We start from the raw sequence: 16,618 nt of genomic DNA on the forward strand, positions 1-16,618 counted from the left end.
TTCAAATTCTTTGTGGGTCTGTGTAATCTGAGGGAAATATGTGTCTCTAATATGGTCATACATTTGGCAGGAGGTTAGGAACAGCTGCTCAGTTTCCACCTCATTTTGTGGGCAGTGAGCACATAGCCTGGTTTCTCTTGAGAGCCAGGTCTGCCTACAGTGACTTTTCTCAATTGCAAGTCTGTACATAGTCAAAGCTTTCCTTAAGTTTGGGTCAGTCACAGTGGTCTCTTTCTCTCTCAGGTGCAGATCGTTTCATGGATGATGTGGCTCGTATGATTGGCTACCGGCCGATGCCCTACATGAAGTGGTGCTGGTCCTACATCACGCCCCTTGTTTGTGTGGTGAGTTAGGCTGTTAAAGCACACACCTCCAGAGCTAGGAAACTGTGGCCTACAGTCATGTAGATTTAGCATAGTTCAGGGTATTTGGAATACCAGAGCATTTGTGCTGTGCTTCACTGATCAATGTAATTATGGCTTTGGGATTAAATCTTTTTAAATTGCCTGTGTTGTTAACTAGTGTGTGTGTGTGTGTGTGTGTGTGTGTGTGTGTGTGTGTGTGTGTGTGTGTGTGTGTGTGTGTGTGTGTGTGTGTGTGTGTGTGTGTGTGTGTGTGTGTGTGTGTGTGTGTGTGTGTGTGTGTGTGTGTGTGTGTGTGTGTGTGTGTGTGTGTGTGTGTGTGTGTGTAGGGAGTGTTCCTGTTCCACGTGGTGAACTACAAGCCCCTGACCTATAACTCAGTGTATACCTACCCCTTGTGGGGGGAGGCGCTGGGCTGGTGTCTGGCCCTCTCCTCAATGCTCTGCATCCCCATCACTGTCCTCTACAAACTACTGCGCTGCAAAGGATCCTTCACAGAGGTGTGTGTGTGTGTGTGTGTGTGTGTGTGTGTGTGTGTGTGTGTGTGTGTGTGTGTGTGTGTGTGTGTGTGTGTGTGTGTGTGTGTGTGTGTGTGTGTGTGTGTGTGTGTGTGTGTGTGTGTGTGTGTGTGTGTGTGTGTGTGTGTGTGTGTGTGTGTGTGTGTGTGTGTGTGAGAGAGACTGGCCTCACGCTTCTATGCTGAGGGGTGAGCATACTGTTTGTTTGTCTGAGTAGGAACTGTGTTTCCCTGGTGACGTACCCCCTGCCTGCGTTGCCTCTGTGTGTGTCTGAGTAGGAACTGTTTCCCTGGTGACGTACCCCCTACCTGCGTTGCCTCTGTGTGTGTCTGAGTGAGCTGACTAAACTGTAACATGCTACTATGAATATCACTGTCTGGCTCATGGTGGTGAATGTGTCACATCATCAATCAGACTGCTGAGTTGAAAGTGTTTCCCACGTTAGCTCCTACCCTACCCTGTTAAAATGTCTCTGTGACTCTTGGTAGGCGTTCACACTATCACTGTCTCCGTGCTAGACTCATTTCATTCAGTGATATTTACCCTTCTCTTTCTCTCTCACTCTGTCTCTCTCCCTCCCTGTCTCCCCCTCTGTAGCGTTGGCAGCACCTGACCACTCCGGTGTGGGGTCGACATCACATGGAGTACTTGGCTCCTGAGTCTGAGGCCAAACTGCTGCCCCCTAATGGCCAGACCAAAAACACTTTGCTGTTTGAGAGTGTCATCTGACCATCTGAGCCCCACAGAATCCACCCCCTCGTTTCCCACTCAGAACCCTACGTCCCAAATACACACTTACACAAACACACATAGATACATACACACATCCTGCCTTGGCCCATCCATAAATGCACAGGAAGGCCACTCTGAAGCCGATCAAACACACACACTGAACAGCCCTGGACCAATGGACCAAAGAAAAGATGGGACAAAAGCTCAAATACACAATCAATACAGGCTGACATTCTTTCTGTTTTCCTCTACCTCTCTCTCTCTCTCAAGGGCTCTGAGTCTCTGTGCCTCAGTGCTGTCCTTTCCTGCCTCGTCCTGTGATTGTGTTGTGATGTCGAATGCAGCTGCGATATTTGCCCCCCCATCCCATCCCACCTCCACTGTGCCTCTCCCTTTTTCCTCTCTTGTCTGTGTGTGTCCCTCTCCTCCGTGTGTAATGGATTCTGTGGGGCGGTTCAGTGCTGCTGACCCAGTCTGTAGTAACCCAACATACCCTGTTGATGGTGCTGAATGAGTATTACTGATCCCAAGCTGGCAAACACTTATCTGTCTACTGTAGATCTGACTGTGTGTGTGTGTGTGTGTGTGTGTGTGTGTGTGTGTGTGTGTGTGTGTGTGTGTGTGTGTGTGTGTGTGTGTGTGTGTGTGTGTGTGTGTGTGTGTGTGTGTGTGTGTGTGTGTGTGTGTGTGTGTGTGTGTGTGTGTGTGTGTGTGTGTGTGTGTGTGTGTGCGTGTGTGTGACTAAAGGCGAGAGGTACTGTGCTCTATGTTATCTGTGTCCGTCTTTGACTCTGAGCTCAACCTGTCACCCGACCACTATTTTCTATCCTCGCTCATCAGTCAAACTGTTAAGAAACCTCCCTCTGTAAATGAGAAAAACAGCTAAGCATCACCACTTTCAGTGTAACTAACTAACTTACTAACTTAAGTGTCTTGAGTATTGTGTGAGTCTGTGAATCAGTGTTAATATTTGGGAGGGGATTGTAAATCAGCATTTCCACCTTGTGAGAGAGAGAGAGAAGCCTACTGATTTAGAAAGAGGGAGAGGGGGGGAGAGAGAAGCCTACCAATGGAGAAAGAGGGAGGGAGAGAGAAGCCTACCAATGGAGAAAGATAGCAAGGGAGAGGGAGGGGGAGAGAAGCCTACCAATGGAGAAAGATAGCGAGGGAGAGGGGGGGAGAGAAGCCTACCAATGGAGAAAGAGAGCGAGGGAGAGGGAGGGAGAGAAGCCTACCAATGGAGAAAGAGAGCAAGGGAGAGGGAGGGGGAGAGAAGCCTACCAATGGAGAAAGATAGCGAGGGAAAGGGAGGGAGAGAAGCCTACCAATGGAGAAAGAGAGCAAGGGAGAGGGAGGGGGAGAAGCCTACCAATGGAGAGAGAGAGAGAGAAGCCTACCAATGGAGAGAGAAGCCTACAAATGAAGAGCGAGGGAGAGGGGGGGGGAGAGAGAAGCCTACCAATGGGGAGAGAAGCCTACCAATGAAGAGGGGGGGAGAGAGAGAAGCCTACCAATGGAGAAAGAGAGAGAGGGAGAGCAATGTGTCTTAATGCCAAGCCAAGAGAGAAGCAATAAAAGACCAGATGGAAACTTTATTTTTTATTCTCTTTATTTGCATAGACACTACCAATATTATTCATACAAATACATGTATTAACAGATACTCTCAAAGCTCAATCACCTCTGACGGTTGCTATAGAGAGAGTGACACATTCATAGCCTGGTCTCAGGTCTGTTTGTGCTTGAACCAACTACATATCATGTATAGTCAGGAGAGCTGTTTAAAGCACATAGAGATCAGATCTGGGACCAGGCTAACATTCATACTGTCCAACAGGTAACAAGGTTTTGCGTTATAGACAGTCAGTCTCACTCCTACAAAACAGGTATTGATTAGAAACATGCTTAATTGATGATAAAAACATTATTTTGGAGAGAATGAAGAGTGCTGCTGTGCTTCAGATGTGTATTCAATCATTCAAGTGCAAATTACATGAAACATACACAATAAATCTGGTCACTTGTGAGCTGTGTATTCAGGAACAACAATTGTTTACTTTAAGATATTAGAGTGTGTAGTCTTATCAATGCTAGAAACTTGTCAAAATATATATTGTATTCAAAGTAGAATAACGTATCAGGTAATACACAATTTAGCTTAAAAATCTTTATGAAAAAAGTACGTGGTCAAATGTTGTAAATACCCATTAATATTGATTTTCTTTACATCCTCGTTAGAAAAATACAAAGAGATTGGCTCTGTAACAGTGTTCACAATAGATGAAAACTATGCTCTCCCTTTGGCATTGATTTGACCCTGAAATATGTGATTATTCATAGATCTGGGACAAGGCTACGTGATGCATGCATCATGCAGTCCCCATGATGTCTGAGGGCATAACAGAGTGAATAGATGTTTTTCACTCCCTTGAGTAGGCTATAGGAAAGTAGGCTGTCTTTGAATGTGTAGTCCTGCTGAACCCTACCACTTTTCCCACTGCATTTCATATACAAGGTTCTGTAGCGTAAGTCTCCCCCCGTAAGTTTTCCTCAGAGAAAATGGCTTGAATCTAGCCCTAAGGCTACCACTCTGAGAAAATGGCTTGAATCTAGCCCTAAGGCTACCACTCTGAGAAAATGGCTTGAATCTAGCCCTAAGGCTACCACTGAGAAAATGGCTTGAATCTAGCCCTAAGGCTACCACTGAGAAAATGGCTTGAATCTAGCCCTAAGGCTACCACTCTGAGAAAATGGCTTGAATCTAGCCCTAAGGCTACCACTGAGAAAATGGCTTGAATCTAGCCCTAAGGCTACCACTGAGAAAATGGCTTGAATCTAGCCCTAAGGCTACCACTCTGAGAAAATGGCTTGAATCTAGCCCTAAGGCTACCACTCTGAGAAAATGGCTTGAATCTAGCCCTAAGGCTACAACTCTGAGAAAATGGCTTGAATCTAGCCCTAAGGCTACCACTCTGAGAAGCCTATATGCAAAAATCTGGTGGCACAGAAAAAAAGGAAAATGGACAGCAGATGATCTATTGACTAAATTCATCTTGCGACTACACTATATCTGACTTGGTAAATAACTTTATTTTGAGTTCATGTGGACCAAGTGACCCTGACTTGAGCACTTGGACCAGGACTCGAGCACTGGGACTCAGACTTCAGGCATAGGGTCTATTGACTCGACCATTGGGGCCTCAGACTCAAGCACAGGGGACTCGATTCGGACTCAAGGTTTAGTGACTCACTACATCACTGGGGCAAAACAGTCCTTGTAGCTCCTGTTCAGTCATTGGCCCCCGGCCCGTTCTACTTCTGGACATCAGTGTGACTGAGGCGTCTGGAATGTTGATAACAATGGAAATGAATCGGCCGAGGGACAGAGGTACAACCCATAATAGTTTGCCAATACTTTGTAGCACCATCTGGTTATTGTGATACACTTTCTCACTCTGCTCTGAGATTGTGTGTGTGTGTTTTTTATCTATGTAATGTGCCATGTCTATGTAGGCTGAATTAGGAATTTACATGCCCAGATAATTCTTATAATATTATTCTTATATATGTTTGTCGCACTTCTGCGGTTGGGAAGAGAATATGATCTCATCCATAAAAAGGTTGTGTCTACACTTGACACTTACATGCGATTTCTGCTATCAGAATACAATGATCGCATTGAAAAGACGGATCTAGACGCACACAAGGTCTGTGTTCAGATCTGGCTGATCTCTTCAGGAGGTGGTCAGGGATGCATTGTGTGTGGATATCTTCTGTTTGGACGCAATCAGGCTACCGAAAGTGCATATAGTTGGCGACGTCATCAGCACTCCTCCCACAGGTCTCCAGAAAATATGTGTTTTGGTAACAAAATATGTTTTGGAAGAAAGATGTTCCGAGCGTGTGAGGAACGTGTTTGTTTGCTGGCCTCATAAATGCTAGCCAGCAAGCCAATGTTTTGTCTATAGAGTTAAGCAAAACCTTTAGCGTTGCTTGCTAGCTTGCTGGCTAGCTAGAGGTTAGCTGGTTAGGTAGCTACAGTAGTTAGCTACTGCCATCAGTTGTTGTGTTATCATATTTTGTCTATTCCACCATTTGTAGAATGCATACTGGCATTGAATATGGCGCGAGAAAAGGGAATCCGGACACATTGTAGACAAGGTAGACACATTTAATCAAGGTGAGGCTCTTCAGATGAGGAAGGGGAGGACCATCCTCCTCAGTGAATCTCTTAAAATAAGGAATTGTAAAACATTAAAAAACTAGACTAAATATATTCACATCATCAAATAATTTATTAATACACACTATTTTGCAATAAAGGTCTACAGTAGCCTCAACAGCACTCTATAGGGTAGCACCATGGTGTAGCCGGAGGACAGCTAGTTTCCGTCCTCCTCTTGGTACATTGACATCAATGTAAAACCTAGAACGCTCTTTGTTCTCACCCCTTCCATAGAATAACACAGTAATTATGTCAACTTCCGGAGGACGTCTTCCAACCTATCAGAGCTCTTGCAGCATGAACTGACATGTTGTCCACCCAATCAAAGGATCAGAGAATGAATTTAGTACTGAAAGCATAAGCTACAGCTAGCTAGCACTGCAGTACATAAAATGTGGTGAGTAGTTGACTCAAAGAGAGAGAAAGACAAAAGTTGGAACAGTTTTCAACAAATTAATTTCTTTAAAAATGAAGGACAAGCGAGAGAGAGTGTCATTTTTTCCAGTTTCACTTACTTAGTTAGCAAATGCAGCTCGCTAGTTTAGTTACTCAAACACCTGGCTCAAACAGAGGGATGCTATGTTAGCTAGCTGGCTATGACTATCCAACATTGGAACTCTTCCAAGTCAAGGTAAGCTTTTGGTTTTATTAAATAATTGCCACCGGGGCCCGGCGGTCTAACTGCTTACTGACTATACACTGTAACGTTACTGATTGTAGCAGGTTTACTAACGTGTTAGTTCTATGAGCTATGTTGACAAGAACTTTATTTTAGCTGATATGGGGACAACGATGTAGGCTGTGTGTAGAGTTTATGACATGGTTTGGAAAGGTTTATTGCCTGGTCACATACAGCTGTTCATTGAAGTCCACAAACGAAGGGAAAAGGTGAGAGGAGGAGAGTGCATAGAGGCTAGAATGAATACAATGTGGCTGCTATGATCAGGGTTGTATTCATTCTGCCAATTTTGTTGATGTTTCTTAAATGGAAGCAAACAAACAAAAAATACCTGAATTTGTCCAATAGAAACTCGTTTGCAATTTTTGTACTAATGATTATACCCTAGATAAGCTAGATGCAGGCAAGAGTGTGCAAGGCGATATGGAATGTGTCACTGTGTGTATTTTCAAATTTTTCTCTCGACCTGTGTGCACCTACGTTGTACATTTTTAATTCAGAGGCTAGGGTGTAGGGACATTTTGAGTATAATCTAGTAGCCTAAACCTATCGATGTGACCTTGAACTAGATGAATGGAATATGAATGACAGTCATCCAACATTCTGTAATAGAAATAAGGCCATGCTAATGAAAAAAATAAATGTCCGCCCTCATCATAAACGCCACTGACCGCCACTGGTGTAGATGCATGACACGTTCGGAATTCCATGATCAGAATTCCATGATCAGAACTCCATGATCAGAATTCCATGATCAGAATTCCATGATCAGAATTCCATGATCAGAATTCCATGATCAGAACTCCATGATCAGAATTCCATGATCAGAATTCCATGATCAGAACTCCATGATCAGAATTCCATGATCAGAATTCCATGATCAGAATACTTCAACTGCATGAACCGTCAAGTTTAGGCATGGCAAGTTGACTAATGGCCCACTGTTTTCGTCATTTTGACAAATGGACTAAGACTACACTAAATCAACAACAACAAAAAGCACTGATTTACAGTGCATACTAGAGGTATGGACTCGAGTCACACACTGATTTACAGTGCATACTAGAGGTATGGACTCGAGTCACACACTGATTTACAGTGCATACTAGAGGTATGGACTCGAGTCACACACTGATTTACAGTGCATACTAGAGGTATGGACTCGAGTCACACACTGATTTACAGTGCATACTAGAGGTATGGACTCGAGTCACACACTGATTTACAGTGCATACTAGAGGTATGGACTCGAGTCACACACTGATTTACAGTGCATACTAGAGGTATGGACTCGAGTCACACACTGATTTACAGTGCATACTAGAGGTATGGACTCGAGTCACACACTTGATAGAAAATAAAATGTCTTGATTTGGAGCCTCAAGACTCGGGATTCGACTTTGACTTGAGATTGATGATTTGAAATGATCTGGCCAGGTTTTGTAACGTTTTGCCAATCATTTTGGAGCACAGTGGATTACTCTCCATAAAACCAGAGACAGTATCACACTTGCAAGAAAACAGATTTGCTGGTGAAACGATCACTCAACCCTCTGATTGAACCAGCGAACTGTCATTCAACAAAGGTCGGATGAGGGTTTCCACTAGATAGCACAGCCGCAAAGTCAAAATTGACTGAAGAAAATAATAATACAAAAATAAATATGCTTTATGGTCTTAATTTACATTTAGGCATACGGTTAGCGGTGTGGTTAAGGTTAGATTCCAAATCAGATTTTAAGATGATAAATTATAGAAATAGGCAGGGTTTCTTTTTTATTTTACCAGGCAAGTCAGTTAAGAACAAATTCTTATTTTCAATGACAGCCTAGGAACAGTGGGTTAATTGCCTGTTCAGGAGCAGAGCGACAGATTTGTACCTTGTCAGCTCAGGGGTTTGAACTTGCAACCTTCCGGTTATTAGTCTAACGCTCTAACCACTAGGCTACCTGCCGCCCCAATAATATAATATGACTTTGATAATAATAATAATATAATAATATTACTTTGTGGCTGTGTTAACTGGGGGTGAGCTAGTGCAGTGAGAAGGTTTTCGTGAGGCTGAAATTCAACCTGATGAATATTTGTTTTCATCCATATTTGAATGTGATATTTATACCTTCGACCTGGTCACTGACATAGACCTACAGCATTACACCAAACCAATACACCAAAAAAACGAATCAGTGTCAGAGCCGAAATGTTGTGCGTCTTGACTGTTGACCAATGACCAGTCAACTGCAAAGGCAGGGGCACATGTCCAGATTAGTGACCGGAAATGTATTAAAGTCAAATTGTAGGGAGAGGATTTCCATAAATAAACAGGCCTATGCAGCTCCAAAAATAGTTTTGTAATCAGAAATATTAACTGTTTACTTTGCAAGCTCACCAGCAATGGGGCAACAATTACTAGCATAGGTCTACTGGTCTTTTGGTATGTCCAACTTGCTTGAAATGTATTATTTACTTCTGAAGCTTGCATTTGGAATTTGTTTTTAAAATTCATTATTACAACAACAAGATGTGTTGTGTAGACAAAATAATGAAAAGGGAAGTCTGGTAGCCTCAATAAATAGAGAAAGATTTTTTCACTTGATTTGAGACTTAACTTGAAAAAACATGTGACTCGACTTGACTTGTCCTTAGAATGCACAACTTGACTCAAGACTCGACCCATTCTACTTGGGACTCGACTTGAGATTGAGACCTTGTGACTAAAATAATAGTGACTTGGTATATTAATGAATAGGACGGATGAGGGAGGTGACTAGACTACACGTCTTTCTCCAAGGGATGATAAAGCCAATCCCTGTGAGGTTGGGAACAGATTTGGGAGTTTTATATCTGGAGCTATTTTGTGTTCAGTTATTAAACATAACATGAAGGAGAAACTGCCTTGGTCCAACTGACAACACAAACACCCACACCTCGGCTCAACGAACAAATGCCTCTCACACAGTGACTCTCAGTTCTATCCTCACAATCACCTCTCACTCCCTTTCTACTCCATCTCCATGCCTATAAATACAGATTCCTAATAGCCCAGTGTTACATTCTCCCACTCCTACAGCTCTATGAAACCTCTCTCCTGTCTCCCTCTGTCTCTCTTTCCTCTCTCCCCTTTCTCTATCACGCCACTCCTCTCCTTTATATCTATCTATCTACCCATCTTTCTGTCTCTCACCCTTAAAGAGAGAGAGGGCTGAAGTGACGTCTTGCTGGCTTACTCATTACAAGATGTCATAAAAAATCCTGTTGCCGCAGCAACGGCACCATTTATCACCATGGAAACCGACCTTCATGTCGTGGTGGTGCATTCTCCTTCGGCAAGAGAGGGAAGAGGCAAGGCAAACCAATGGGAAGCCAGGGAGCAGATGGCGGAGGGTCGTCACTAGTTAACACAGTCGCAAGTCATTATTATGGCTAAACCCCACCTATTTCTACAATTAATCTTGATCTGATTTTAAACCTAACCTTAACCACACTGATTATGTTATGCCTAACCCTAACCTTAAATGAAGACCAAAAACCTTCAGGGGGGGGGGGGGGGTTATTCTGCGTTCATGTGGCATCTGAGTTATTGGACTATCGGAAATTCCTAGTTCCCACTGAGAAGTTTCACTTGAAGGACCCTCGAAGTCAGAAACACAATTTGGAAACTTTGTTGCCGAATAATGACATTTCACTACTGGCCTTTTCATCCAAACAACAAATCAGTTTTTTACAACTTTATCAATATTGAAAACGTAGCTACAGTAGTTTGACCATTGTCAATTTTAAGCAAAATAGCTAACTTTACTATTAATGACATTAGCTAGTTTATCCTATTTCCCTTTGATTGATTGTGTTTTTTCAATCCCAAAACAATACAGTTTGCAGGACCATCTGCAGATATTATGACATAACAACCATTCCTGGACTGACGGAGCTGCTGATGGACAGTAGAGAAAGAGAGAATCTGGTGGTTCTGTTTATTTGAGGCAGAGATGCTCAGAGCCGACTGTTCAATGCTCCGTTTATTGAGGATTCCATTTTGTAGCGATCATTTTCTATGACAGCTTAAATTGAAAGAAAATGTTTTGTGATATGTCCATAGTTGTTTTGTATATCAGTTCATATGTCATGTTATTGGGACATCAAAATTGGCCTAAATAGAAATGTTTCTTACAGAAAAAATATGAAAAGCATAGGATATAAATAACCATGGCAGCAATTGAAAAGGAACGGCTTGGGGAAATGATTAAACCAAAGGTGAGGACACAACAGTTTATCTGACACAAGACTGAATCCAAACATTATACTATTGATATTATGTGCATTTTACATTTACTGTACTTTGATGCATTTGTTGATTTAAAAAAATGGGAAATACTCTGCATACATTCAGCAACATGATACGAATATTCCTGGACAATGTGGGTTAGGTGCAACATGAGACATTTTTTTTCTCCAATCGTTTGATTGAGAAGATTAACTGGCCTCTTCCAAATGGTTTCTAAGTCATTTAAAATAATTTTGGTGCACATAGAAAGGAGGCTTAAGTGCATTCAGGTCCGTGTGCCACGGCTCATGGTTATCACCCTCTTCCATAGACTTACAAAGTAATTATGACGACTTCCGGAGGACGTCCTCCAACCTATCAGAGCTCTTGGAGCATGAACTGACACCCAAATCAAAGGATCATAGAATGGAACGCATAATCTGCAGCTAGCTAGCACTGCAGTGCATAAAATGTGGTGAGTAGTTGACTCAGAGAGAGAAAGACGATAGTTGAACAGTTTTGAACAAATTCATTTCTTTAAAAATTAAGGAGAAGCAGCAGAGAGCGAGAGCTAGCTATAGGCTTATTTCGTTTTATTTTTTTAACTAACTTTCACATAATTAGCTAGCTAATGCAGCTAGCTAGTTTAGCCTACTCACACCCGGCTCAAACAGAGAGGAATGCTATTTATGTTAGCTAGTGCTAGTGCTCCCACACATTGGCTAACCGGGCTATCTGCATTGTGTCCACCACCCGCCAACCCCTCTTTTACGCTACTGCTACTCTCTGTTCATCATATATGCATAGTCACTTTAACCATATCTACATGTACATACTACCTCATTCAACCTGACTAACCGGTGTCTGTATGTAACCTCGCTACTTTTATAGCCTCAATACTGTATATAGCCTGTCTTTTTACTGTTGTTTTATTTCTTTACTTACCTATTGTTCACCTAACACCTTTGTTGCACTATTGGTTAGAGCTTGTTGTATTCGGCGCACGTGACAAATAAACTTTGATTTGATTTAGCTGGCTAAGAATATCCACTCTTCCAAGTCATGGAAGTTATTAATTTATTGTCACCTGGGCCCGCTGGTGTAACTGCTAAACTGCTTACTGTACTGCATGATTCTAGCAGGTTTACTAACACGTTAGTTCTAGTAGCTATGTTGACTATGATGTTAGCTAATATGGTGACAACGATATAGGCTGTGTGTAGCGGTTAGTGGTTATGGTATAAAGGTTTGGCTTGGTTACAGACAGCTGTTGTGTTGTGCACTGAAGTCCACAAGCAAAGAGAAAAGGTGAGATGAGGAAAGCCCATAGATGCGAGAAGGAATTATTCAATGAGCAAAATTATCATGCTCTTTGTATGTGGCTGCTATGAAAGTGAACTGTGTTTGTGTGTGATCAAGGGTGTATTCATTCAGCCGATTCTGTTGCTTCCATTTCATAACCTCTACAAGATCGGTGGGTCCCCCACGGGACGGTTGAGCTAACGTAGGCTAATGAGATTAGCACGAGGTTGTAAGTAAAAAAGAACATTTCGCAGAACATAGACATATCTGATATTGGCAGAAAGCTTGAATTCTTGCTAATCTAATGGCACTGTCCAATTTATAGTAGCTATTACAGTGAAATAATACCATGCTATTGTTTGAAGAGAGTGCACCGTTATGAACTTGTTATTAATAAACCAATTAGGCTTTTTTGGGCAGTCTTGCTTCAACATTTTGAACAGAAATGCAATGGTTCATTGGATCAGTCTAAACATTTGCCCGTACACTGGCCAAAATCTAAACTGCACCCGGGCTGGAATAATACAGTATGGCCTTTCTTTTACATTTCAAAGATGATGGTACAAAAAATATATGTTTTTCTTTGTATTATCTTTTACCAGATCTAATACAGTGCCTTGCGAAAGTATTCGGCCCCCTTGAACTTTGCGACCTTTTACCACATTTCAGGCTTCAAACATAAAGATATAAAACTGTATTTTTTTGTGAAGAATCAACAACAAGTGGGACACAATCATGAAGTGGAACGACATTTATTGGATATTTCAAACTTCTTTAACAAACTTCTTTAACTTCTTTAACAAATCAACCCTTTACTTTCAGTGCAGCAAACTCTCTCCAGAAGTTCAGTGAGGATCTCTGAATGATCCAATGTTGATCTAAATGACTAATGATGATAAATACAATCCACCTGTGTGTAATCAAGTCTCCGTATAAATGCACCTGCACTGTGATAGTCTCAGAGGTCCGTTAAAAGCGCAGAGAGCATCATGAAGAACAAGGAACACACCAGGCAGGTCTGAGATACTGTTGTGAAGAAGTTTAAAGCCGGATTTGAATACAAAAAGATTTCCCAAGCTTTAAACATCCCAAGGAGCACTGTGCAAGCTATAATATTGAAATGGAAGGAGTATCAGACCACTGCAAATCTACCAAGACCTGGCCGTCCCCCTAAACTTTCAGCTCATACAAGGAGAAGACTGATCAGAGATGCAGCCAAGAGGCCCATGATCACTCTGGATGAACTGCAGAGATCTACAGCTGAGGTGGGAGACTCTGTCCATAGGACGACAATCAGTCGTATATTGCACAAATCTGGCCTTTATGGAAGAGTGGCAAGAAGAAAGCCATTTCTTAAAGATATCCATAAAAAGTGTCATTTAAAGTTTGCCACAAGCCACCTGGGAGACACACCAAACATGTGGAAGAAGGTGCTCTGGTCAGATGAAACCAAAATTGAATTTTTTGGCAACAATGCAAAACGTTATGTTTGGCGTAAAAGCAACACAGCTCATCACCCTGAACACACCATCCTCACTGTCAAACATGGTGGTGGTAGCATCATGGTTTGGGCCTGCTTTTCTTCAGCAGGGACAGGGAAGATGGTTAAAAGTGATGGGAAGATGGATGGAGCCAAATACAGGACCATTCTGGAAGAAAACCTGATGGAGTCTGCAAAAGACCTGAGACTGGGACGGAGATTTTGTCTTCCAACAAGACAATGATCCAAAACATAAAGCAAAATCTACAATGGAATGGTTAAAAAATAAACATATCCAGGTGTTAGAATGGCCAAGTCAAAGTCCAGACCTGAATCCAATCGAGAATCTGTGGAAAGAACTGAAAACTGCTGTTCACAAATGCTCTCCATCCAACCTCACTGAGCTCGAGCTGTTTTGCGAGGAGGAATGGGAAAATAATTCAGTCTCTCGATGTACAAAACTGATAGAGACATACCCCAAGCGACTTACAGCTGTAATTGCAGCAAAAGGTGGCGCTACAAAGTATTAACTTAAGGGGACTCAATAATTTTGCACGGCCAATTTTTCAGTTTTTGATTTGTTAAAAAAGTTTGAAATATCCAATAAATGTCGTTCCACTTCATGATTGCGTCCCACTTGTTGTTGATTCTTCACAAAAAATACAGTTTTATATCTTTATGTTTGAAGCCTGAAATGTGGCAAAGGGTCGCAAAGTTCAAGGGGGCCGAATACTTTCGCAAGGCACTGTATGTTATATTCTCCTACATTCATTTTAAAATTTCTACAAACTTCAATGTGTTTCCTTTCAAATGGTATGAAGAATATGCATATCCTTGCTTCAGGTTCTGAGCTACAGACAGGTAGATTTGGGTATGTCATTTTAGGCAAAAATGTAAGAAAAAAGGGGGCGGATCCAGAACAAGACAGGGATAGACCTACTTGAATTTGTCCAATAGAAACTCTTGTTTTGCTTGCAAAACAGAAAATGTTGCTACTGTTTGGACTTAACAGCACTATCAACAAGGCATGTCCTACAGAGCCTAGTTTTGTCGCACCTGGTCTACTCTTCAGTTGTCTGGTCAGGGGCCACAAAGGCACTTAGGAAAGTTACAATTGGCTCAGAACAGGGCAGCACGGTTGGCCCTTAAATGTACATGGAGAGGTAACGCTTATAGTATATGCATATCAATATCCCATGGCTCAAAGTGGAGGAGGGATTGACTTCCTCACTACTTGTTTTTATAAGAAGTGTTGACATGCTGAATAAACCGAGCTGTCTGTTAAAACTACTAAACTACTACAAGACATGCCACTAGAGGTCTCCTCACAATCCCCAAGTTCAGAACAAACTATGGGATGCGCACAGTACTACATAGAGCCATGACTACATGGAACTCTATTCCACATCAGGTAACCGATGCAAGCAGTAAAATAAATAACATTTAAACTGATAAAAGTACAGCTTATGGAACAGAGGGTACTGAGAAGCGTTGGGGAGAACAGGCTCGTGGTAATGATTGGAGCGGAATTGGTGGAATGGTATCAAATACATCAACACATGGTTTCCATGGTTTCCATTCCATTCACTCCGTTCCAGCCATTATTATGAGCTGTCCTCCACTCAGCAGCCTCCAATGCTGTGAAGAGACACACACACAGGTACAGACACATGCATATGCACACAGGTACATTGTAATATTGTTATATGCTGGTATTATACATTTTGCATTGTAGATATGTAGTGATGTAATAATGTTATATGATATACTGTGTGATGTAAGTGCCTTAATGTGTTTGGACCCCAGGAAGAGTAGCTGCTGCCTTGGCAGTAACTAATGGGGATCCATAATAAACCCCAGGAAGAGTAGCTGCTGCCTTGGCAGTAACTAATGGGGATCCATAATAAACCCCAGGAAGAGTAGCTGCTGCCTTGGCAGTAACTAATGGCGATCCCCTAATAAATACAAATGATATATACATCACCGGAAGTTGGTGGCACCTTAATTGGGGAGAACGGAATCGTGGTGATGACTGGAACAGAGTTTGTGAAATGGTATCAAGTACATCCAACACATGGTTTCCATGGTTTCCAGGTGTTTGATGCCGTTCCATCTGTTCCGTTCCCGCCATTATTATGAGTCGTTCTCAGCCTCCTGTGATGTATTTAAGCAAAAAGGCATGAGGGGGTGGTATATGGCCAATATACCATGGCTAAGGGCTGTTCTTAGACACAACGCATCGTGGAATGCCTGGACACTGCCCTTAGCCGTGGTATATTGGCCAGGGTAGGCCATCATTGTAAATAACAATTTGTTTTTAACTGCCTAGTTAAATAAAGGTTTCAAAAATTGCCTTGATGACAGCTTTGCACACTCTTGGTATTTTCTCAACCAATGGTACGCTCCGGTACCGCTTGCCGTGTGGCAGCAGAGAAAACATGCGGTAGCAGTCAAATCGTTTCAGTCTCCTGCTGTTTGTTTTGGTTGTGTTTCAGATTATTTTGTGCCCAATATAAATTAATGGTAAATAAAGTATTCTGTTATTTAGAAGTCACTTTTATTGTAAATAAGATTAGAGTATGTTTCTAAACACTTCTACATTAATGTGGATGCTACCATGATTACAAATAATCCTGAATGAATCATGAATAATGACGAGTGAAAAATGTACAGACCCACAAATATCATACCCCCCAAGACATGCTAACCTCTCAGCATTACAATAACAGGGGTTGGCATTTATGGCATTATGATATATGTGCTGTGTTGAAGATTGTGGACTCAAGAGAACTTGAATCATCAGGGTACATTGACACTTCATTTCCAACACCATATTGCTATCAATATTGCATCATTTAAAATTAGTAACCATTATTTATTATTTCCCATAAAGAATTGTGACCCATGTTGGTTACATCTTGGTAGTGCAGGCCATGTCCTAGTAGAGAAGGAGATCATGTCAGAACGTAAGAGAAGAATCAATTCATTGATATAATCATAAGAATGCAGCTGATTTTGGAGGACAGTTCCACAACCAGCCAAATGTCCTTGAGGGTTTG

General features: G+C 41.9%; 2 protein-coding genes across 4 annotated transcripts in view; one reads left to right on the forward strand and one right to left on the reverse strand.

Moving 5' to 3' along the window:
* The window catches only part of si:ch211-117c9.5 (sodium- and chloride-dependent creatine transporter 1), a 40,049-nt gene extending 38,432 nt beyond the window's left edge, over positions 1 to 1,617 (forward strand). Inside the window, exons 12-14 of the mRNA XM_046364976.1 lie at positions 244 to 344; positions 692 to 862; positions 1,478 to 1,617. Coding sequence (XP_046220932.1) covers positions 244 to 344; positions 692 to 862; positions 1,478 to 1,609 — 404 coding nt within the window. The 3' untranslated portion in view covers positions 1,610 to 1,617. The remainder of the gene's footprint in view (positions 1 to 243; positions 345 to 691; positions 863 to 1,477) is intronic.
* A 14,482-nt stretch (positions 1,618 to 16,099) lies between these two features.
* LOC124045588 (solute carrier family 26 member 6-like) overlaps positions 16,100 to 16,618 on the reverse strand; it is a 29,072-nt gene continuing 28,553 nt past the window's right edge. For all 3 annotated transcript variants that reach the window (XM_046364979.1, XM_046364978.1, XM_046364977.1), the window contains one exon: positions 16,100 to 16,497. In XM_046364979.1, coding sequence (XP_046220935.1) covers positions 16,431 to 16,497 — 67 coding nt within the window. In that variant the 3' untranslated portion in view covers positions 16,100 to 16,430. The remainder of the gene's footprint in view (positions 16,498 to 16,618) is intronic.

The sequence above is a fragment of the Oncorhynchus gorbuscha genome, linkage group LG10 (genome assembly GCF_021184085.1).
Source record: "Oncorhynchus gorbuscha isolate QuinsamMale2020 ecotype Even-year linkage group LG10, OgorEven_v1.0, whole genome shotgun sequence".
Lineage (NCBI taxonomy): Eukaryota > Metazoa > Chordata > Actinopteri > Salmoniformes > Salmonidae > Oncorhynchus > Oncorhynchus gorbuscha.